We start from the raw sequence: 22,672 nt of genomic DNA, 5'->3' as shown, positions 1-22,672 counted from the left end.
AGTTCCCGGACGGTCCCTCTTTCATCCTCGCCCTCTGGGGATGGAACCAATAAAACCCTTCGCAACGGCCTCTCCTGTCCTGCCCATCCTGTCCTTTCTGCGAAAGCAGGAAGGTGCATGATGCTGGCAACAGCCTGCAGTAAGACACAGGAGGGGCGGACAAGCCTCTCCCGGAGCAGTCTGCGGAATCCAACACGGTGGATGTTGGTGTCTTCCTTCCCAGTCCTTCTCCGCAATGTGGTTGTTAACTCTTGGTCCTCCTTGCCTTGTCAAGCTCCCGGTCCCTCTTTGGACCTCTCCCTCTCTGAAACCACTCAGAGCCCTCCCAACAGCCTCTCCTCTCTATCCCATCCTTTCCGCGAAGGCAGGAAGGTGGGTGATGTCAGCTGCAGCAGTTTCCGGGCGCGAGGAACTGCTCAGCTGTTGTTGCACATGCAATTGTGTGGGACTGTGGCCCCTGTCAACGGCACCAGTTTTCCCTCTGGGCAGGGGGGAATGTGTCCCGCTGCAACCAGTCACATCCTTTCCATGAAGGCAGGAATGTAGGTGATGTTCACTGCCGCCGCTGACAGAATCAGTGGGTTTCTTGGCTCATGGCTTGCAATTGTTGGGGGCTTCCCAGTCCTGCAGTGCAATGCGGCCAGGAAGCCTTTGTCCTCGTCTCCCTGACAAGTTCCCTAAAGGTCCCTCTTCAACCTCTCCCTCTCTGGAATCTCTTAGACCCCTCCCAACAACCTCTCCTGTCCTGTCCGTCCTGTCCTTTCTGTGAAGGCAGGAGTCCTCTCCCTGACAAGATCCAAGTCCCTCTTTCAACAGCTCCCTCTCTGGATGGCACCAATATGACCCCTTGTCCTGCCCATCGCGTCCTTTCCCTGACAAGTCCTGGTCTCTCTTTCAATCTCTCCCTCTCTGTCCGGATGGCACCAATACGACCCTTCCCCACAACTTGTCCTGCCCATCGTGTCCTCTCCTCTCCTTGACAAGTTCCCGGTCCCTCTTTCAACCGCTTCCCCTCTGGATGGAACCAGTACCACCCTTCCCAACAACCTCTCTTGTCCTGCCTATGTTGTCCTTTCTGCGAAAGCAGGAAAGTGGATCATGTCAGCTGCCGCCACCTTGGGACACAAGAGACTACCACAGCACTGCTGCTGCCTTTGGGCTTTCCCAGTCCCACTCCGCAATGCGGCTGTGACAAACAACCTTTTGTCCTCCTCTCCCTGACAAGGCCCTGGACATTTCCTCTTTCAATCTCTCCTCCTCTGGATGGAACCAATACGACCCTTCCCAACTACCTCTCCTGTCCTGCCCATCCCGTCCTTTCCACAAAGGCAGGAAGGTGAGTGATGTCAGCTGCCGCTGCCTTTGGCCACGAGGGATGGCTCTGCTGCTGTTGCGCAGGTGGTTGTATGGTATTGCACAATGCCCCCTATCCATGGCTCCTTCTGTCCACGTGAATCGGGGGAATGGGTCCCACACCACGACTCATGTCCTTTCCACAAAGGCAGGAAGGTGGGTTATTTCATCTGCCACTGCTGCCGCACAACTCAGTGAGTTTCTCGGCTCATACTTCCAGTTTGGGATTATGGAGATCTAAAGGAGCCTAGAGATCTGGGCTATCCGAGGCACTGTTTTTTGGAAAGCGAGGTGACTGTACGCCTGCTACCAACCCCCCTTCAGGGAGAAGGGGGTCCTGAACACTACGCAGCCCCGAGAGTGTGATCTCGGTGGGGGGGGGGTTCTGAATCAAGGATTCTCCCCACTACCTTGAGGTCCCCTCAGAGGAGGGCAAGCTACTAACTCTGCAGTACCTCTGGAGTCATTAAATTGGCATAAGATCGTCAGAAACCAAGCTTCAGTAACAGCTTTGACCATCTTTAAGTGAAGGAAACAACACAGATAACCCACAAAAGCAGCTTAAGGTAAAGATTGATATCGGACTTTCTAATTGAAAAAGGAGGCAAAAAGACCAAGATAAAAATACCAAAAAGACTTAATCTAAGAGAGCAAACAATAAGGAACAATTATTGAGCAAAAAATTTAATACTGGCAGGACTTTAAGGACTAAAAAGGCGATAAGAAATATTGTTTATGCATACTTGTGGTTAGAAGAGTGATAACCAGCACAGAAGAGGAGGAGGGAGCTGGGGGAAGCAGCGTGAGACGGGATGAGACGGAGGGAAGAGATAACTCAGTGCCTAGAGTAGGCAGGAAAAGACAGGAAGCAGGAAGAACAGCAAGAAGAAAGAAGACCCGGAAGCAAAACAAAGGAAACATCACTAGAGTGCAGAGACTGGAGGAACAGGAAGCATGTCATCTTATATGAGGGAAGAAGCGATTCCAGTAACCATAGAGAAATAGCGCCCGACATTTTGCAGCTAAGGTAAAAAATAATTTTAATTGTGAAACCAGAGACAGTGAAATATATTAAGAGAAGAAAACAAAAGAAGGCAAAACGGATTTAAGAAGGAGAGCAGATACATGGGCAGGCACCAAGCCAAGTCCTACGATGGTGGGGGGGAAAGTTGATAAGGAATGGCAAGCATCAGTAGACGCAGCGATTGAAGGATTGGGGGGGGGAAGTCACAGAAAGCTATAAAGAACTGAGTCAATCGTTACAAAAAATGCATGAAAATTTGGCAAAAGACTTAAAGGATATGAAAGATACGATTAGGGCGGAAGTAGCGGAATTGGCCAAGAACGTGGAAGGAATCAAAAATGAATTACAAGTAACAAATAATAAAGTGCAAGATGTGGAGCAGAAAACTAATGACTTAGCTACAAACATAAAGCTGGAAAACCAAGAGTTGCAGGAAAGAATGGCTATGATGGAATGTAGGGCGACGGAAAGACAATTAAGGTTTAGGGGTGTGCAAGAATCGGATACGCAAAGTGCGCAAGAACAAATGACGGATATTTTAGTAGAATTTGTGAATAAAGAACCAGAAGAAATAACAGCAAACTTGGATCTAGTATACAGAGTCAATTCAGCCTATGCAAAACAAAAGAAACTACCAAGAGATATTATTGTGCAACAAATAACAAAAAGAATGAAAGAGGAAATTATTAAAAGGCACTTTGAAAATCCCCTATCACTGGAGGGAACCAGGATCAAGATAATAAAAGCTGCCTAGAAGGATTCTCCAAGAAAGGAAAAAATACAGAGTTGACCCAAAGATTAAGAGAGAAAGATATCAGATACAGATGGGAACTACCAGAAGGGCTTAGCTTTTACTTCAACGGTTTAAGAGTCACAATTAAAACAAGAAGTGAAATGGAAAGGTTTTTTGAAGAAAATGCAAATGACTTTCATAGTCTATTAAGAGAGTAATACTATGGAGTACAAATTAATATCATGGAATGTAAATGGACTAAACTCACCTCAAAAAAGAAGGGCAATTTTTCATTGGCTAAAGAAACAAAATTGTAACATAGTTTGTCTACAAGAAACACATCAAGGAACAAGATGTTAAATATTTAAAAAACAAACAATTAGGAAGAGAATATATAACGTCAACAAAAGAAAAGAAAAAAGGAGTAGTAATTTATATTAAGGAGGATTTGGACTCTAAATTAATTTTTCAAGATCAAAATGGAAGATATTTAGCCGTGGAAATCAATGTAAATGGTAAGAAAATATTGATAATAGGCCTGTATGCACCCAATGGTGCAAAGGACCAGTTTTATAGGGAAATAACAGACAAATTGGATCAAGATTTGTACGATAAGATGATAATGGTAGGAGACTTTAATGGAGTTGTGGACTTACAAATGGACAGGAAGACAAAAGGAGGTAAACAGAAATCTGGGAGATTACCAAAATCTTTTTTTGAACTATCTGATCAAGAAAAGCTGGAGGATGTATGGAGGAAAGAAAATCCTAAATGTAAAGATTATACATACTACTCTGCGAGACATCTATCATTTTCAAGAATTGACATGATTTGGACAACAAAAGAGTTAGCTCTATGGACAAAAAAAGTGGAAATAATGCCAAGAGTGAGTTCAGACCATAATCCAATACTATGGAAAGCTACAATGGGGCAGAAAAAACTGCGATGGAGAATAAACGAGGATTTACTGCAAGACCAGGATAATATGGAATATATAAATGAAGAAACAAAGCAATTCTTTCAAATCAACAATAACAATGAAGTTTCAACCCAGATGGTATGGGATGCATACAAGGCAGTAGTGAGAGGAATTTTAATTACATTAAATAACAAGGACAAGAAGAAAAAACAAGAGAAATGGCAAGAGATAAAGGAGAAACTACATAAAAAAGAACAAGAATTAAAGAAAAAACCGGGGAGGGGGGGAAACAATAATACAAGAAATCAAAATACTGCAGGAGCAAATAAGAGCCATTGCAAATAAGGAATTAGAATGGAAATTGAAGACATTACAGCAAAAGTCATTTGAAGGAGCAAATAAGCCAGGAAAGTACCTAGCCTAGCAATTGGGAGGGGAAGAGAGAGAATAAAATAATTAACAGAATAATTGAAGAAGGAAAAGAACTAAAAGATTATCAAACAATTAAGCGAGCCTTTTATAAATATTATGCAAAATTATTTCAAAGGAAGGCAGTAACTCAGAAGAGTGTTGATCAATATCTACAGAGAATAGACTTAACCAATGATACCAACAAATATGAAGGAGAAGTTAAATGCTCCAATAACAGATGAAGAAATTACACAAGCAATAGATGCAGCAAAGATTGGTAAAGCACCAGGACCTGATGGAATAAAAGCTAAATTTTACAAAGTAATGAAGGAAGACATTGTACTAGTATTAAAAACTATAATGAATGATATATTGCAAGGAAAAGGACTTCCAGATACATGGAATGAAGCGAGTATTGCCTTGATACCAAAGGAATCACAGGACTTGACTGATGTTAAAAATTATAGATCAGTTTCGTTGATAAACAATGATTACCAAATATTTGCAAGAATATTGGCAGATAGACTTAAAATATGGCTAATGGATTTTGTAGGAGAGGATCAGGCTGGATTTCTACCAAATAGACAACTAAAAGATAGTCTGAGGGTGGTTATAAATGTCATTGAGTACTTTGATAAACGTCCAGATAAGGAAGTTGGGCTCTTCTTTGCGGATGCAGAGAAGGCCTTTGACAATTTGAATTGGGACTTCATGTTTGCATCGATGGAGAAGATGGATTTAGGTAAAGAATTTATAAAAGCAGTAAAGTCAATTTATAAAGAACAGAGAGCGACAATTTGTGTTAACAATGACTTGACAGTGAAGTCTGAAATAAGAAAAGGAACAAGACAAGGTTGTCCACTATCACCGCTGTTGTTTGTTATGATCTTAGAAATATTATTAAGGCAGATCAGAGAGGATGAGAATATAAAAGGGATCAAAATAAAGGGATCTTCATACAAGTTAAGAGCTTTTGCAGATGACGTGATGTTTATAGTAGAAGATCCACTACAAACTCTGCCAAGATTGCTGGACAGAATTAAAGAATTTGGAGACTTGGCAGGTTTCTATATAAATAAAAAAAAGTCTAAAATAATAACCAAAAACATAACAAAGAAGAAGCAACAAGAATTGAGGGAAGTAACAGAATGTGAAGTGGTACACAAAACTAAATATTTGGGAATAGAACTGACAGCTAAAAATATTGATTTATTTAAAAATAACTATGAAAAGCTTTGGACACAAATTGAAAGGGATATGATAAAATCGAACAAATTAAACTTATCGTGGTTAGGTCGGATTGCCACAGTTAAAATGAATGTGTTGCCTAGCATTATGTTCCTAATGCAAACAATACCAATTGTCAAAGAAAAAAAACAATTTGAAAAATGGCAGAGGAAAATATCGGAATTTGTGTGGGCAGGAAAGAAACCTAGAGTAAAAATGAAAGTAGTTTGTGATGCTAAGGAAAGAGGTGGAATGCAGTTACCTGATCTTCGACTTTACCATGAAGCGATATGTTTAGTATGGCTAAAAGAATGGGTGTCTTTATCCAACCATAAACTGTTAATATTGGAAGGCTACAATAAACTTTTTGGATGGCATGCATATTTGTGGTAAGATAAACACAAAATGGACACAATGTTCCAGCACCACTATTTGAGAAGAACTTTGTTTTTAACCTGGCTGAAATAGAAAAAGTACATTGATCAGGAGAAGCCAGTGTGGATTGTACCAGCTGAAGTGATTAACCCAAATTTGGAATACAAAGGAAAAGAATGGCTTACCTTTAAAGATTTAACAGAAATAGAGGACAAGGAGCTAAAACTTAAACCAAATAAGGAATTGCCATTCAAATACGGTTGGCTACACTATTGACAGATTAAGGATTTATTTGACTCAGATCAAAGGAAGACAGGCTTTAGAATTAAAAACTCAGAGTTAGAAGAACTTTTGTTAGGGGCTAACAATAAAGCAATCTCTAAAATGTATAAACTGTTATTAAAGTGGTTTACAGAAGATGAGGCAGTCAAGATTCAAATGATAAAGTGGGCGATAAATTGTAATAATGAAATAACGATGGAGGCATGGGAGCAATTGTGGAAAAATACCTTAAAAACTTCAACATGTACCAGTATTAAAGAGAATGGCTATAAAATGTTATATAGATGGTATTTAACACCGAAAAAATTAGCCATAGCTAATAAACAGCTGTCTAATAAGTGCTGGAAGTGTAAGGAGCATGAAGGTTCTCTATTTCATATGTGGTGGACTTGTTGCAAGGCTAGAGACTTTTGTGCTAGAATATGTGCTGAGATGTCTTTAATACTCCAGTATAATGTCGTTAAAAATCCAGAAATGTTGCTGTTATCTTTACATTTGGAAGACGTTAATAGAAATGATAGGATATTATTGTACTATATGATAACAGCAGCAAGAATATTATATGCACAATGCTGGAAGAGAGAAGAAACACCTGAAATTGAAGAATGGATATGAAAACTGTTGTACATGGCTGAAATGGACAAATTAACGAGAAAACTGAGAGACCAAGATCCAAAGGGATTTTTTGAAGATTGGAAGAAAATGAGAAAGTACTTAGAAAGAAAATGGGATGTTAAAGGACAATTGTGGTCTTTTGAAGTATATTAAATAAGATAAGATATACTTTCGATCTTTACCAGTAGTAACAGACTAATAATTATACTGTAGAAATATGATCAGAAAACGGGGGGTTGGAGTGCTGTTGGAAGTCAACATTGAAAAGGGGGAGGGGAGGGGGTGGGGAACATATACTTATGGGAATTGAAAAGAAATGTAGTTGCTTTTAATTTGATTGTATGTTAACCCATCCAATAAAATTTCATTTAAAAAAAAAGCGAGTTTCTCGGCTCATGACTCACTATTGAAGGGGTCTTCCCAGTCCTGCTCTGCGATGCAGCCAGCGGTAACACTTTCCCCCCGTCTCCCTGACAAGTTCCCTGATGGTACCTCTTTCTACCTCTCCATCTCCGGAACCACTCAGATGCCTCGCAACTTCTCCTGTCCTGCCCGTCCTGTTCTTTCTGTGAAGGCAGGAAGGTGGATCATATCAGCTGCCTCTGCTGCCCCGCAACTCAGTGGGTTTCTCGGCTAATGGCTCGCCAATGAAGGGGTCTTCCCGGTCCTGCCCCTCAATGCAGCTGGCAACCCTTTGTCCCTCTCTCCCTGACAAAGTCCCGGTCCCTCTTTCAACCTTTCCCTCTCTGGATGGTGCCCAAATGACCCTTCCCCTTGACTTGTCCTGCCCATCATGTCCTCTCCCTGACAAGTTCCTGGACGGTCCCTCTTTCAACCTCTCCCTCTCTGGATGGAACCAATATGACCCTTCCCAATGGCCTCTTCTGTCCTGCCCATCCCGTCCTTTCCACGAAGGCAGGAAGGTGGGTCATGTCAGCTGCCACCGCTTTGGGTCACGAGGGGCAGCTCAAAAGCTGTTGCTGATACAGTTGTGCTGCACGGTGCCCCCCTTTCCATGGCACCTGCTGTCCCTTCTGAGCAGGGGGGAATGGGTCCCTCCCACCCTTTCTGTGAAGGCAGGAAGGTGGGTGCTATCTGCTGCTGCTGCTTTTGAGCACAAGGGGCAGCTCAAAAGCTGTTGCTGATATGGTTGTGCCGCATGGTGCCCCACATTCCATGGCACCTGCTGTCCCCTCTGAGCAGGGGGAAATGGGTCCCTCCCACCCTTTACGTGAAGGCAGGAAGGTGGGTGCTGTCTGCTGCTGCTGCTTTTGGGCACGAGGGACAGCTCAGGAGCTGTTGCGCATGTGGTTGTGCCGCACGGTGTCCCCCTTTCCATGGCACCTGGTGTCCCCTCTGAGCAGGGGGGGAATGGGTCCCAGCCACAACACCTGTCCTTTCCGCAAAGGCAGGAAGGTGGGTGATGCTGGCAGCAGTCTGCCTCTACTGCCTACACAGGTAAGCTGTCTCTGAGTGGTGCAGATTCTGTGGAACTGCCGTCTTCTATAGGGTGCACTGAATAGGCTGCCACATCTGTGACGGCAGGCCATTGGGTGATGTGGGGGGGGGGCAGCCGACAGCTCCCCACATGGGCACATACCTGTCTGCCCACAATCCTTTTTCCTTGCGGAACCAATGGGGGGGGGAGGCATCCTCCACCGCCTCCATGGCCAGCACGTGAGCCTCCACTTCTACATATTAGGGGCAGGCCCCACCTCCCACCATTGGTTCTTTCCTTCCAAATTTCTAATGACGGGATAACACAGATATTTATGCAATCCACATGTCTCCACAATATGCCCATACACGGTATCTGTCTCTCCTGTCAATCCAATACAGGTATTCAATGTATCCATGCATTTCTCTATCCTATACACCTATCCTATACAGCTATGCACCTGTCTATTGAGAAACCTATCTATCCCATGTACCTAAACGTCCAATGCTCCATGTCCAGCCAGTGTGTTTGGCTGACAACAGCCTCTGCAACACCTCTGGGAGGGCTAGTGGGAGGGGACATGGGGGGGGCAAACCCCCTGCCCCCTAGAGGAGAGGTGGCCCGCCACCACCTCCTCCAGCCTGCCAGGCCCAGCGGCCACCGACATGACCCACCGTTATACCTTGGTGGAAAGTAGCCTCTGGGAGGCCTGGTGAGTGGGCACATGGAGGGTGCTGCCGGTGAGCGGCCAACCCCCCCACCCCCTAGAGGGGAGGCAGCCTACCACCACCTCCCCCAGCCTGCCAGGCCTGGCAGCTGCCAACATCAAACACCATTATACCTTGGCGGAAAGTAGCCTCTGGGAGGCCTGGCAAGTGGGGACATGGGGGGTGCCACCGGCCAAACCCCCCACCCCATAGAGGAGAGGCAGCCCGCATTCAAGTCTACCACTTGTACACAGGGCCAAAGTCAATTGGTGGCTCCAATTGTGTCGAATGGGAGTTTCCTGGGGGCGTCAGATTTGGGAATGTATAACTTGGGAATATATAACTTGCAATCTTGACCAAACTTGGGTGAGGGATGGAGGAGAGCCTGCTGAACACTCCCTCTGAATATGGGCTCTTTAAGTCCAACGGGACCATTCTGGCCCCCACAAACAACGAACATGTTCGTTAATGGGACATGTTCGTTACTGTTCCCCTGTTCAAGTTCGGCGGCGGCAACAAACAACGAACAGTGAGTTCATTTTTTTTCTCCTTTTCGTGCCCATGTCTACATGGCTAACTCTTCTGGATCTGTGTTAACATATGATCCTTTAAAATTTTATACTGGAAGTAGGTTCCTATTTGTTGCTGTATTGTATTCTATAGTTTTATTTCCTGATGTTTTGTAATGACCTAATTGCTTATCTGTATCAGTGCAGTTGAAGTATTGTTCCTGAATCTTGATGGATTATCTGCAGGTTTTGATATCCACCATGCTGGCACTCACAAAAAGGTAGAAAATTGCCTTTTAAATTAAATGAACATTTCCATCTTATTTATAGGGAAGGAGTCTACAAAGTTTCCAACAGCTTGTCTCATTTACTGCTGTAACTTGCTAGATGCATGCTCACCTAATTCAACTAAAATCTGTACCTATCGGAGCAGGAAATTGGAACGTTAGTAAAAAACACAGCCTCGTGGATTCATCTTTGCTGTTTCAGGTTCACAAGCATGTCTCACCAGAACAGAACAGGTCATTCTGGAGCCAATATATTTCTTCATGAGGCTCTTCTGTCTTTCCTTCTACTTTAAGGCATCTCTCATATTTGGTTTTAGCAATTTATGGAAGATATGAATAGGGCCTTCACTGGTTAAATAGTAGGACTACTAGTCTTTGAATGACGCATTCTTCTTTCCAGTGTCTATCCTCTTGTCTATTTCTCTGCTTGAATGCATATTAGAACTCAAGAACTAAAAAAAAGCAACATGGAAGTTCTGGAACAACTAACATTCCCCATTTACTTAAATGCCATGGACTGTTCTACATGTACAATGGAGATACACGTGCATATAGGCTTTACACAAAATTTTCCATCTGCGTAATTTCCCATTTTAGGCCTACTTCACTCACATACGCATCATTTCTTCAGGAAGCGTTATGTTATGTATACATCATTCTGCATGTATCTATCCATCTGTCCATAAATAAACACTACTACATTGTGCCACAAGTACTTGGGGTGAAGATTACACATATGTATTCCAATTACCAGTATTTTTTTTCCTAAATAGAAGTGCCATGTATGTGCTGTACTAAAAGAGGCACACCCCTCTAAATCCATTGAAATTATTGGGCATAGAAAGGTGTTACTTTTCTCAGGATGGGACTGTTAATAGCAATGTATTCAATGGATACCTCACTTGTTAGAACTTGTTAAATGATTTTACCAGTGTACAGCTTTAGATACAGGTAAACTATACTTTAAGACTTAAATTTAGGTTACAACCAAAATATCATATCTTTTGTGGACAAAGCTTCTAGCAACCGTATTGTGTAATTTAGGTCACATAAATTTTCAAAGGAGTGTTACTGCAGTTATAAATGTCACATTGATAAATTCCCTTGAAACTTGTTCAAGATTGTGATCTCCAAGAAGATAACCTGTCGCTCATCTGATTTTATATCTGTAATTGAATCACACTTGTTGACTCTCGTTTTCTTATTTCTCTGGTTTATTGATTGTCTGTGCAAAGGAGTTTTCTGTTTATTTAAAAATGAACTCTGACTTTTTTTAAAATCATGGTCTTCCAATGTAGGGGGAAAAATTTGGAGGACCATTTTGGGAAATGTTTTTCCCTCAGACTTTGGCTTTACTCCTTTTTGAAATAGACTGAGACAACTTTTTACTACATGAATAATTTAAAAGCCAGTTAACAATTTGCAGAGAAAGGTGCTTGAGCCCATGTCTGATGAATGTTTGTATTTTGGGGAAATGGGCAGTAAAATCAGAGCCACCATTGCACTCAACTGATTTCAACCTACCATTTAGGGTTACCTTACCTTACCTTAGGGCTACTGTGTGGATAAAATGGATTAGGGAAGAATGTTTTAAACCACTTTGGATCCCTATTAGAGAGAAAAGTGGGGTAGAAATTAAGTCAATAAATATTTACACAATTAAGACGCATAAGCCCAAGTGTCCCCTGTCTCTATCCCATGGTCATTGCTTCTGGAGTCAGGGAGGTTAGGGCTTCAGGGGAAAAGCTGCTGCTGTTGATCACCGAGGGAGGGAGGGAGGCACTCAAGGGTCAGAATGGCGGGGGGGGAGACTATTTCTCAGAGGTGAAAATGCCCTCTGATTTGGGGAACCGCTACACTGATTTTGGAGCACTGAACTACCCCCACCCACCCCCCGCCACACCATCTGGTCAGCCAGGAATGTCATCTTGGTTAGGCTGACTCTTATAGGGCACAATGGGGATTTATCATTCCTGCTCCTGGCACTTGCTCGGACTCCCTTCCCCTTCTTTTTTTGCAGCTGCCTTCCACTGAGAGGAAAACTGTCAGTTTACCCTCAGATGGGAGTCAGAAGAGACAACCAGTTTGGAGAGGGTGGGTGAGACAACGCAGGGAGAGCAGGTCCCCAAGTGAGAAGGGGAAAGGGAAAAAAACACGCAACAGGAATGAGCAAAAGTTAACTGCCCCCTTGCAGCACAGGGAAGAGCCTTCCCACAGGACAATAAACTGCCCCTCTGTCGCTTGAGGAGGAAGAGCTTAATCGTCTCCTCCTCCCAGGTGGTGATTGACGGAAATGCACCAGCCACAGTTTGCCTTTCACTAGCCCACCCTCCATAGCCAAGCTCTAGGGTTTGACTTCTTGTTTTGGTCCTTTATTTTCTCAATTCCTTTCTGTTTTTACCCCTGAGTCCCCCCACCCCACACTCTATCTCTTGGGAACTGCTTGTTTCCAAGATTTCTTAATTAGGAAATGTACGTGTCCGGTCTTTATCAATTTATTTTTGGGACAGAAAGTACAAATACAAAACTGTCTCCATCAAAACTGGACATCCGGCAACACTAATCCAAAAGATGAGTAGGCCATCAACAGTCACTGGCATGGGTGAATCCATTACTCTCTTGATATCAAATCAATGTCTTGACTATCCTCTTGACTTTCCTCTTTCCCCAGGTGCTTACAAGAGCAAGTATCCTGACAGCCTGAGAGCTCTGGGGACACATTAATCAAGGCTCTTCTGTGTCATTCTCCAAATCCCCTTGCATCCATGGCCATAAGCTATGACCCAAGTTTGCAGGATCATAAGCAAAGCACTCAGAATATCCCATGCAATGTAGACATCCCTAATAACTCAATCAAGAGGCCAGGAAGGGTCGTCAGTCTCTCCCTGGCCATGGTCAGCAGGTACGAGTCATGCCTGACACCCATCCTAACCCAGTCATCTGCAGCTGGCACATCTCCTGGTCTCCCATTATATCACTTTGGTACTCTTCTCTAGTGCCCCCCTCCTTTGCAATAGAAAGTTTGAGCTGTCCCATGACAGCCCAGGTTCTGACCCTGGCACCAATGGGGTTTTACATCCTAAAGTTGCACCAATCACAGTGCAACCTAAATGCCACCATTAGGCATGGTGCCAGGGTAGAGCACTACTATTGGCCAAATTGGATATAGAATTAAGTGATACTGGACCAAAGGGCAATATATAGATTGCCCTTTGGTCCAGTATCACTTAATTCTATACCCAATTTGGCCAATAGTAGTGCTCTACCATTTCCATCCACGCCAATCCAGGAGTATCAAAAGGTACTCCATTTTTATAGCTCCAAGGGCTTTCCTCAGTGCTGAAATCACAGGATTCTCCCTCCTCCATACTCCATCTGGCATTGGTTCTGCTCTAGAAGTTTTTTCTGGGGCTATGAGCATGAAATTCCTGGAACCGCCTTGTTCAGACAGGCAGAGCAAGTTTTCTGTCCCTCCTGTTCTGCTTCTCTTCCTGAACTGACTTCCCATGTCTGTTTATTTGCTGTAGTCTCCCTTCCATCTGTCCACCCCAGGGAAATTTATTGTGCTAAACTGGGAGGTGTGTCTACAACAAATGGTCCCCTTTTGCCCCAGCCTCATTTTCTTGTTCTACACATGACAGACCTGACATGGAGGCCGCAGCCCAATCCTATGTGCATTTACTCAGAGGTAAATCCCACTAAACTGAATGTTGCTTACTCCCTAATAAGAGTGCAAAGGATTACAGCATTAGTCAGACGTGAATTCCAACTGCTTCACTATTCCATGGAAGAGTTCTTTAGCTGTAATGCTTAACATATTTACTGAGTTGTAAGTATTATAAAGTCAATGGGAATTATTTTAAGGTAACATTAAAGGGCTAGTTCATAAGCTTGATTTATTGGTTTTGTTCTTTCTATAGACTGGTGTATATATGCTGAAAGAGTTAAGTCTTTTTTCAGAAGAGTTTAAGCAAGAGTGTATAGGACTTGCATCCTTAGCCCACTCGTCTTCACACAGAGCCAACAACCCACTTTGTGTCTTACTTGTAAGTTATTTAAATATGGTAATAGTTATCCCTGTAGCTGAAAAGGAGACCCTAACTTATGCTAAATGGGCTTTTATTAATGAAAATGTTCTCTTTTTTTCTCAGACTTTGATACAGGTGGTTCATTACTGAAAGAAACTATATATGATCAAATTCCAAGCCAGTTATTTTATGTTTTGGAATATATTACTTAATACGATGTTCTTTAATTGTGTTTAGAATGGGGACCAAGCTGCATCTTTAAATATATGGAACGATGTATTGTAGGATGTTTGCTCATTCAGAAAATGTTTTCAAAAACATGCTAACAGATTCCTTTGAAGGCTGTGTGAAGTGATCTCAGGGGCTTAATCCAGGAAGTTGTGGAGCAGCTTTAGAAAGATGAATCAGTTCAAAACAACACGAGGTGTGTTAGGCATTAGGGATGTTAGCCACGCCATCGGGCTCAGTGGTTTAATTTGTTAAGAAAGAAGCAGGAGGGTTATATGTGTCGCATTATGACTGCTGCATGCAGAGGTGACCTTTTCTCCCAGTCTTTTAATGTTTAGTTTAATGGTAAAGAATGCTTCCCAAAGGGCACAGAAGGCGAGACAATATTTTTTTAATGAGCACCAATGGATGGTGACAATTTCCAATGGTAGGCGCCCCTTGCTTGTTTGGAGGTAGTATATCTCTAAATAACAGATGCAAGTAACAAGGGAGGGTTCTGGCTTTGGAGTCCTGTGAGCTGCGGTTGGAAGTTAATTGCTGGACTTGTAATATCCTGCAGTGCTTATGTGACAGTTGACGAAGCAGCCTTGTACTGAATCAAACACCGCTGGTCCATCTTCATTGCTACTGTTGCCTCAACCAGTAGGCAGTGGCTTTCAGTGACTCCAAGGTATTTCCAAACATGTGCTACCTGAGAGCTAAACCACACAAGATGAATTACACAAGGACACTCAAGTGAAGGGAGCTGCAATGTTAGCTGGGAAGCGTAGTTTGAATCTCACCTCTCTCTACAGAGCCAGCTAGACCTCTCCCCAGAGGGTTTGTTAATTTCAACTCTCTACAGAACCAGCAAAGATGGCTCTTCAGAAGGTTTGTTAGTAATTGACAGAGCCCTCCCAGAGGCAAAGAGGAAATTGACAAACCCTCTGAGGAGCGATCTTTGCTGGCTCTGCAGAGAGAGGTAAAATTCAAACTACATTTCCCGGCTAACATTGCATCTCCCTTCACTTGAGTGTCCTTGTCTAATTCGTCTCGTGTGGTTTAGCTCTGAGCCCCTTCATCTGGACGTACCAGAGGCTGAAGCAGAGACCTTCTGTGTGCAAAGCATGTGTTCTACCAAGGATTGGGGTGGGGTGGGGGACTGCTCTGGGAGCCCATATGACTGAGGGCTTCCAAAATATTAATTCCTGTTACCTAAGGATAATGGAAAAACAAGATGGCAACTATCTGACCTTTCACCCTGATCTTCAGGGGAGTGGCTTATAAGGCTATGGTTATTAATGGACCTATCACTATTTATCATTCCTGAGCTTGTTTTAATGTAGGGTTGTTAGCCTGGCAACCAGAAGGAGGCTGGGGGTGGGCAGGAACCATGGTGGTGGGGACAATGTCAGTGCTGTCACTTTTGTCACTATGTCACTGCCATAGAGTTTACCATAGAGTTTCTGGCAATTCTTGGAACTACCCGACATTAGCAATGTTGTAGAAAGACTTTCCCCCCTGCTGTTGTTTGGTGTAGCTTCAGGCAAATCAGGCTGCCTGTGGAAGATCTCCTGCCATAATGGAAGACCAGGCAGACCTATTTAAATTACCTTGGCCTGTTTTTTTAATAGTTGCGTTTTAATGGCATTGGCCTATCTTTTTATGGTTGTGTTTAATGGATTTATAGTATTATCTAAGCTGTCAGCCACCTTGAACAGGTGTCGGGAGCGGTGGCAGATAAAGATTAGAAACAAACAAATACATTTCAATACTGCTTGCTAAACTGTGCAAAACATTTTATTACACTTATGTTCCATGTACTTAACAGTGCAGACCCAAGCACCATCACACCCCTCTGAATCTACTGAAGTCAATGGGCTTGGAAGGCTGTAAGTTTGCTTAGGGTTGCACTGTAAATATGCTATGTTGCCTACTGAGAGTATTGGGGAAGGGGTGCAGGAGGAGGGCCGAAGTCTATATTTTGTCTTGCTGTCCAGGCTGCCTCTCTGCAGCCCTGCTCCATGACTAGATGGTCTGTATGGCCCCTTACAACTCTATGATTCTATGACTCTATGACTGAGCTATGGCATTTCAACTGAGCATTTCAGGTCCACCTTTCTCAAAGAGGTGGATGGCAATTCAAAACTGATAAACAATCATACAACTGCAACACAACCATATTAAAAAACCGCAACCTCGTTTACAAGAAGGCAACCAGCTCTGAATTTAGGCTTAGGCTTGGGCTGACTTTGCTTTGCTCATAAACAGGATGTAGCGAACTTTTTTTCATGAGTACCTATGCAGAATATCTGCTGAGTACAAGGTTCAGTTTTACTAGGGCAGAACATGGTTTGTTGCTCATTCTAATTAAGCACTCGCATTCTGAGAAGGCACCTTGTTTTTCAGCCCACCTTTATTGTGGGCAGCTACACAGACAGATAGTGCTGCTTCGGGTCCCCAGGCCAGTCTCTCTCCCAGGCTCTTTGCAGCCTGTCCACCTGGTACTTGGGAGACATGTTTTGCTCTCCTTTTTCAGGGAAGGCCTCAGCACATCACTATAACCTCACAAAAGGTATCAGGGTATGGTCTGAAGGCATACCCTTCGCTGAAGGAAAGCTGGTCTGGGCAGGCTGGTTGTAAGTGGGTACACAATTCCTTGAGTTGCTGTTGAAGTGGGGCAGGGGGCACAACGCCAGGCAACGCACCTGCCGCAGTTTGTTTCCATATGGCAAGATGCCTGTAATCTTGGACTGTCTAGAAATCCATAATCACTCCTTTTAACTATTTGCACAGCAAGTTTCCTGCAGCAAGAGACCACCCACTATGGTTGATAGTTGAGCAAAGGGTTAAAATGAATGATGATGGTTTCCTAGACAGGCATTTCCCCCCTTCCCTTCCTCCCTCCTGTGTGGAATAGTGTGTATATCCAACTGTCTGTGCAAGGAGGGGGTGGTGGCTAGAGGAAATATTTTCCCAGGGGCCTGTAATGGCTTTCAGCAGTCTTGGGTCAGGTCAGGGCCTGAATGGAAGACCTCCCAAGAATCCTACATAAGCCACCTTGAGCTGCATGCTGGAAGAATGGCAGGCAGGCAGGATGGACATGTCAATAAACAACTCAATGGTCAATGTAGGTTAGTCTTAAGAAATAGAGGCTTGCATATGGCCTCCCAGTGTGTTTCAAAGCTCTGTAGAAATCTGAGCCCTGGTTTCCCACATCCCAAACTGCTGTGTTCTGGTCACTGGCACTGGAAACTTCCTAACTCCATAGTTAGTTAGTATCCACCCACCCCAAGACATGTGGATAGTTTGCCCCACACCAGGAGACACATAGGAAGACAGGATGTCCAGAAAATTCATTATTCAAAAACTAAGACCATAACGAGACACCTGCTAGGTGGAATTGAAGATTCGTGTAGGCTAGGACAACAGCACTTCTATGTACTATCCATATTTACAGTGGTATACTGCAGCTATATGGAGACTCCACATGATCATCATGGCTAATCTTTCCATCCATTTCTCAAAGCCGTTCTAAAAACTATATAGACTTTTGTCTTTCACCCCATTTTGCAGTAGGGAATTCTAAGAGTTGTATGAAATGGTACTTCCTTTTCTCTGTCTTAAACCTACTGATTAGCTTGGGTACCTGACAAGTTGAGGAGATAAACCTCTCTGTGTCCATTCTTACTTTCCCCCTTTCTCTCCCTACCATATATAATTATATACGTCTCTGCAATATCCCACCCCTCCCATGTCTCTTTCCTGGAATCATCTAACTGTGCTGAATATGCTGGTCTTTATTAATTCTGGTAGTAGTGTCAATATATCAAAAACTATTGGATACGGGTAAGTGGGAGGTATATTAAATGAGAGAATGCAGGTTGACCTTTTTATCCTTTAACAACAGGAGTGAAGTGCTTTGAAAGAACATTAGAGAATCAGCTTAAATCACTTTTTGCAAAACCTACTAGCTACAGCAAAAAATAGTTTTAGAGAGAGACCACAGAGCAGTAGCTATTTTTTTAAAAGCTGAGTATTCTGTTGTCTGGTTTTTCATGTGTTTTGGTGGCTTGATTGAAGGTCAGGTCAATGGAATAATTTGATGGGCAGGCTGGCGCTATGCATGTCTGTTTGAAAGGAAGCCTTGTTTTGTATAACAGAAGTTACTTGCAAGTAGGTGGCCACCGACTGCAGCCAGATGCATTGATTGAAATCAGCAACTCCCCTATCAACAACTTAATGGCTAAAGAAAAGTTCAGGGAACTGCTGAAGCATACAAATTGATGCATGTACACAAGAGGAATGGCTTGATGGTTCCATATAAGCTTATGTTAAAAGCTGGACTCCATTTATTAATTACTGCAATACTTCTCATGATTAGTTTAGTTTACAAATGCTTTCTCTAGCAAATTGTTTTTTTAAACCAAACGCTCTAGGTTATTTATTCAGATCCCCAATACTGAACCTTTCTTTGGGATAATGTTTAACTGCAGAGATTGCTACTCACATCAGAAAAAATGTCAGTGGTCATGTCAGCTATTTCCATAGAAGATTCGCATTTCTAAATGAAATGTGTTGGCTGGTATAGCTGCTGCAACTGGTATGCAGTATCCCCCCCCAAAGGGCTGAATGACAATGTCAAGATACAGACCAACGTGATGCCTGATGGGCACCATGGCACCTGCTGATATGACTCCCAGTGCCCATTTGCTTCTTTCCCAATGCATCTCTTCTCTAAAGGTAAGAGCCAACCCTGACTTTTCTCCACTTCACTGGAGTAGGAAGCACTTCAGAACAGCACATGCAATATTCCTCCTATGCTTTCAGGGAGCACCAGTTCGGTAACAGCTGCCTCCCTTGTGGACCTTCCAGTGGTTTGTGATTGGACCCAGACCCCTCCATGGCAGCCATTTTGTTGTGGTGCTTAGTATCTGTTCTCTGAATTCTTATACATTTCCTCCATTCTCCAGCAAGAAGCCAGTTATGTAGACTGGAAGAGGCAAGTTGAATTGTCAACCTGTATTGCTGGTTTGTTTTTTTAAAAAATGGGGGACAGGGGGCAGTCATAAAGGTACAGTGCTCCGATCATGTGCTGAATGCCTTTCTCCTCTGAAAACACATTGTGGGTAAACTGGATGCTAGAATGGTGGTGCAGAGATCCTTGGCTAAGACTGGAGGGAATTTTTAAAAATTTGGAATTCACTGCCAGTGGATGTACTGATCACCACAGCCATGGCTGGCTTTGGAAAGGATTAAACAGATTCAAGAGAGAAAGAGGAAGGAAGGAATGTGGAAGATGGGGAGGAAAGAGTAGGAAATAAGACAAAAAAGAACAAAAAGGAGGAGGAATCTTTGACAAGGATCAGGAGGTAACGAGGAAGAGGTCAGGAAGGTGGGCAACAAGCACATGGCAAGAAGCAAATCAGCGGATGGCATAGTGTCCAAGAGGCACTATTATTTATTTATTTATTTATTTATTTATTTATTTATTTATTTATTTATTTATTTATTTATTTGTCATTTATAGCCCACCTTTCTCACTGAGATTCAAGGTAGGTTACATAATGTGAGATTAGTATATTCAGTATCAAGAACATTTCAATAAACAGTGCCATAGGGTAAGTAAAAGTACATTTACAAAGACCGACCATTAGCAGAAATCCGGTGAGGTTCCTTGGAAACTCACGGGGTTTCCTCAGTACAAAGATCACTAATGTCAGATGAGCTTCCTAAAATGACCCGTTTCTTCAGGCAAAGGAGATGAAGTTGCCTGAGCACCTGACCGAATGTGCACTCTTTACAGGGGCCCCCCCAAATTCTTCAAAGACATGTCAGTAGTTTCCGTGTTTCCCAAAAGGGCCCATAAGAAACTGCTTGATATCAAGTCATGTCATTGGTCCAACTAGCTCAGCATTGTCTGTCCTTACTGACACCTGCTCTCCATGGCCACGGACAATGAGAAGGTCTTTCTGGACACCTACGGCCTGAGAGTGTCTATAGACGAGACATCTGACATGAAGATACGCAAGTGGAGAGAGGCGCACTGTTAGCCAAGAAACCGTAGGAGACAGAGCAGAAGGCTTCGTCACTTCCACCTCTCTGCAAAGAGCTGGGAGATTACTCCTTGGAGGGTTTGTTTATTTCTTCTTTGCCTCCCTAACTGGGAGGTGAAATTAACATACCTTCGGGGAGGAGAAGGGGGAAGGGGAAATGAACAAACCGGAGGAGCCATCTCCCAGCTCTTTGCAGAGAGGTGGAAGTGACAAAGCCTTCTGCTCTGTCTCCTATGTTTCCTGGCTAACAGTGCGCCTCTCTCCACTTGCGTATCTTGGTGTCAGATGTCTCGTCTATGGAGACTCTGTTCAACTGGAAATTCTAAGGATGGAAGCTGGGGCCTTCTACACACAGAGCAGAGGCTCTCCCACTTCTCCAAAGGCAGAAGGTTTGGAACCCACTTGTATAAAGGCAACGATAGTAAAGCTGGCATTCAGATACTCACCCATGAAGTAACTGGTAATTTTGCAAATGGTGCTGCCAAAAATAAAGTCTTGCAGAAGGTTAGGAATGAGCGTGAAGGGCATGCAGAAGAAACAGAGCATGAGGTCGCTGATGGCCAATGAGAGCAGGAATATATTGGTGACAGTCCTCATTCGTTTGTTTCTAATCAGTACTATGATCACCAGAGTGTTGCCCAGGACGCTGAGCAGGAATATCAAGGAATAGAGCAGAATCCGAACTGTCTGGTCCAGGTCTGAAAATGACAAGGAGGCATGGGAAAGAGTTGTGATTGGAAAAGGCAATGCAAGTTCTTAATAAGGTCTCTCTGGCTACAGTTCAGGGTGGCAAGGCCCCCCTTGGGTTAGCTATGGCTATGTGATGGAACAGCGTGTTTTAGCAGGTGAAGTACTTCTCACCACTGCAGGGCATGCAGTGCCTGTCAGAAAGAATCCCATCTCCTAAAAACAATTGTTAGAAGAAGAAAAGCTCCATCCTCTTCTGCAGCAAACTACATTAATTCTATAGCTGCAGGCACAAGTTTGGCAGGTACCTGCACTTTTTGTTGATATGCAAAGCAATGGGAGGGAGGGCAGAAGTCATGGACCCCAAGGAGAATGCCCAACCATTCTCCCACTAGCTGTTTTTCTCCTAGCTGGGTTCCAAGGCATCTTTGCCAGTCAAATCAGGAAGAGTGGCCAATATGTGAGTTGGAGAGGAAAATTGACATCCAAGGATAACAGCCCTTCTTGCCTGCCCCCCCCCCAGCACCTTTCCCTCCTTGCATCTCTTTTGGATAGGATTGGAAAATCCCACCTTTATTGCTAAACATGGAGCTCTGTCCTAGAAGGGCAATGAAAGTTCTCCAAAATTAAGCATCTCTCAGTTCCCATAAATGAAAAGCAATTAAACAGGATGTAATGAGCCCTCACGGCGGGACTGCTGTAAGCCATGGATGAGATTTGTATTTAGACAGGTTTTCTCTATTGCAGTCTCTAGCATAAATAGATCTAAATGGATCCTGACCTGACAGTAATTTATTTAAATACATGCCGTGTTTTCTTTCAAAAGCATAGTATGCTCGGCATCTCAAGACTTTATTCAGAGTCTTGATAGTATTTCCATATTAGAAAGTTTGTGACTCCCTGTTTTTACTACCTGGGAGTATGATTCAAACTGGGAAAAAATAATGCAACATCTCCTTTAATATAACTACACTTTTGACACCTATGGTGTACTATGCCCACATCAATTCCTTCTAAATGTTGTTCTTAAGGGAAGCAGTGGTGCTTGCATTGTTTTTTTTAAAAGTAGAAATGGTTATTTAAGCTTACTCTCTTTAACATTCTATGTCCCGCCAGTGTTCAGTTTCCTAGCCAATTTCCACACTCTCCTGTAATTATAATTAGAAGGACAGCATGTGAATGTCCGGCTTCTCTTTCTGCCATCAGCATTTATCAACAGGCGTGGGTTTTCTCAGAGCTTGACTTAGAATCCTTGATAAACTGTTTTCTATAAAATAGCTGCTGATGAAACTAGTTGATTTAAAAAAAAGGAGGGGGGGGCACCTACCTTTAAAACGCTGAGAGCGAATCCCGCAGAAAAAAGGATCTTTTTCTGAGAAGAGCTCACACAGGAGATCAGAATAGTTGGTGCTGATATCATAGAAGCTGTTGTTAACAATATCCATTCTTTTCACTCTCCAAAGGTTGGTTTCCGTGGGAGAAGGTGTAGTTTGGAAGGTGTAGAAGGTGTAGCTATTTGTCCATCCTTTTGAGGAGCACAAACAGGCCTAAAAGAAACCTGCCATGTGAGGCATGACAAAGTCTGCTGCCCGTGGAAGTCCTTTTGCAGCCATCTGTAGAGTGTGCTCAGTCCACGGAATTCTGTGAAGCATGGGAAAGGTTGTTTCAAGTAGGACACTGAACAGCTTGGATGCCGCAGAGGGAAATGCATGCATGCACACACGCTCTCTCTCGCTTTCCTCTCCCTTTTAGAGCCACCCCTTTCTGTTATTGACCGAGCTGAGGTTGGTGTTGGGATCATAACTATGCTGGAT

At 43.3% G+C, this 22,672-nt stretch overlaps 1 protein-coding gene across 1 annotated transcript in view; it reads right to left on the bottom strand.

Annotated features, from left to right (window-relative positions):
- Window positions 1-22,327, bottom strand: part of CCKAR (cholecystokinin A receptor) — a 50,125-nt gene extending 27,798 nt beyond the window's left edge. Inside the window, exons 1-2 of the mRNA XM_054999671.1 lie at window positions 22,186-22,327; window positions 20,618-20,869 (exon numbers count right to left, since the gene is read on the bottom strand). Of these exons, the coding sequence (XP_054855646.1) occupies window positions 20,618-20,869; window positions 22,186-22,303 (370 nt within the window). The 5' untranslated portion in view covers window positions 22,304-22,327. The remainder of the gene's footprint in view (window positions 1-20,617; window positions 20,870-22,185) is intronic.
- Between the last annotated feature and the right edge of the window lie 345 nt (window positions 22,328-22,672).

The sequence above is a fragment of the Eublepharis macularius genome, chromosome 15, assembly GCF_028583425.1.
Source record: "Eublepharis macularius isolate TG4126 chromosome 15, MPM_Emac_v1.0, whole genome shotgun sequence".
NCBI lineage: Eukaryota > Metazoa > Chordata > Lepidosauria > Squamata > Eublepharidae > Eublepharis > Eublepharis macularius.
This window is presented reverse-complemented; position numbering and strand designations above follow the sequence as displayed.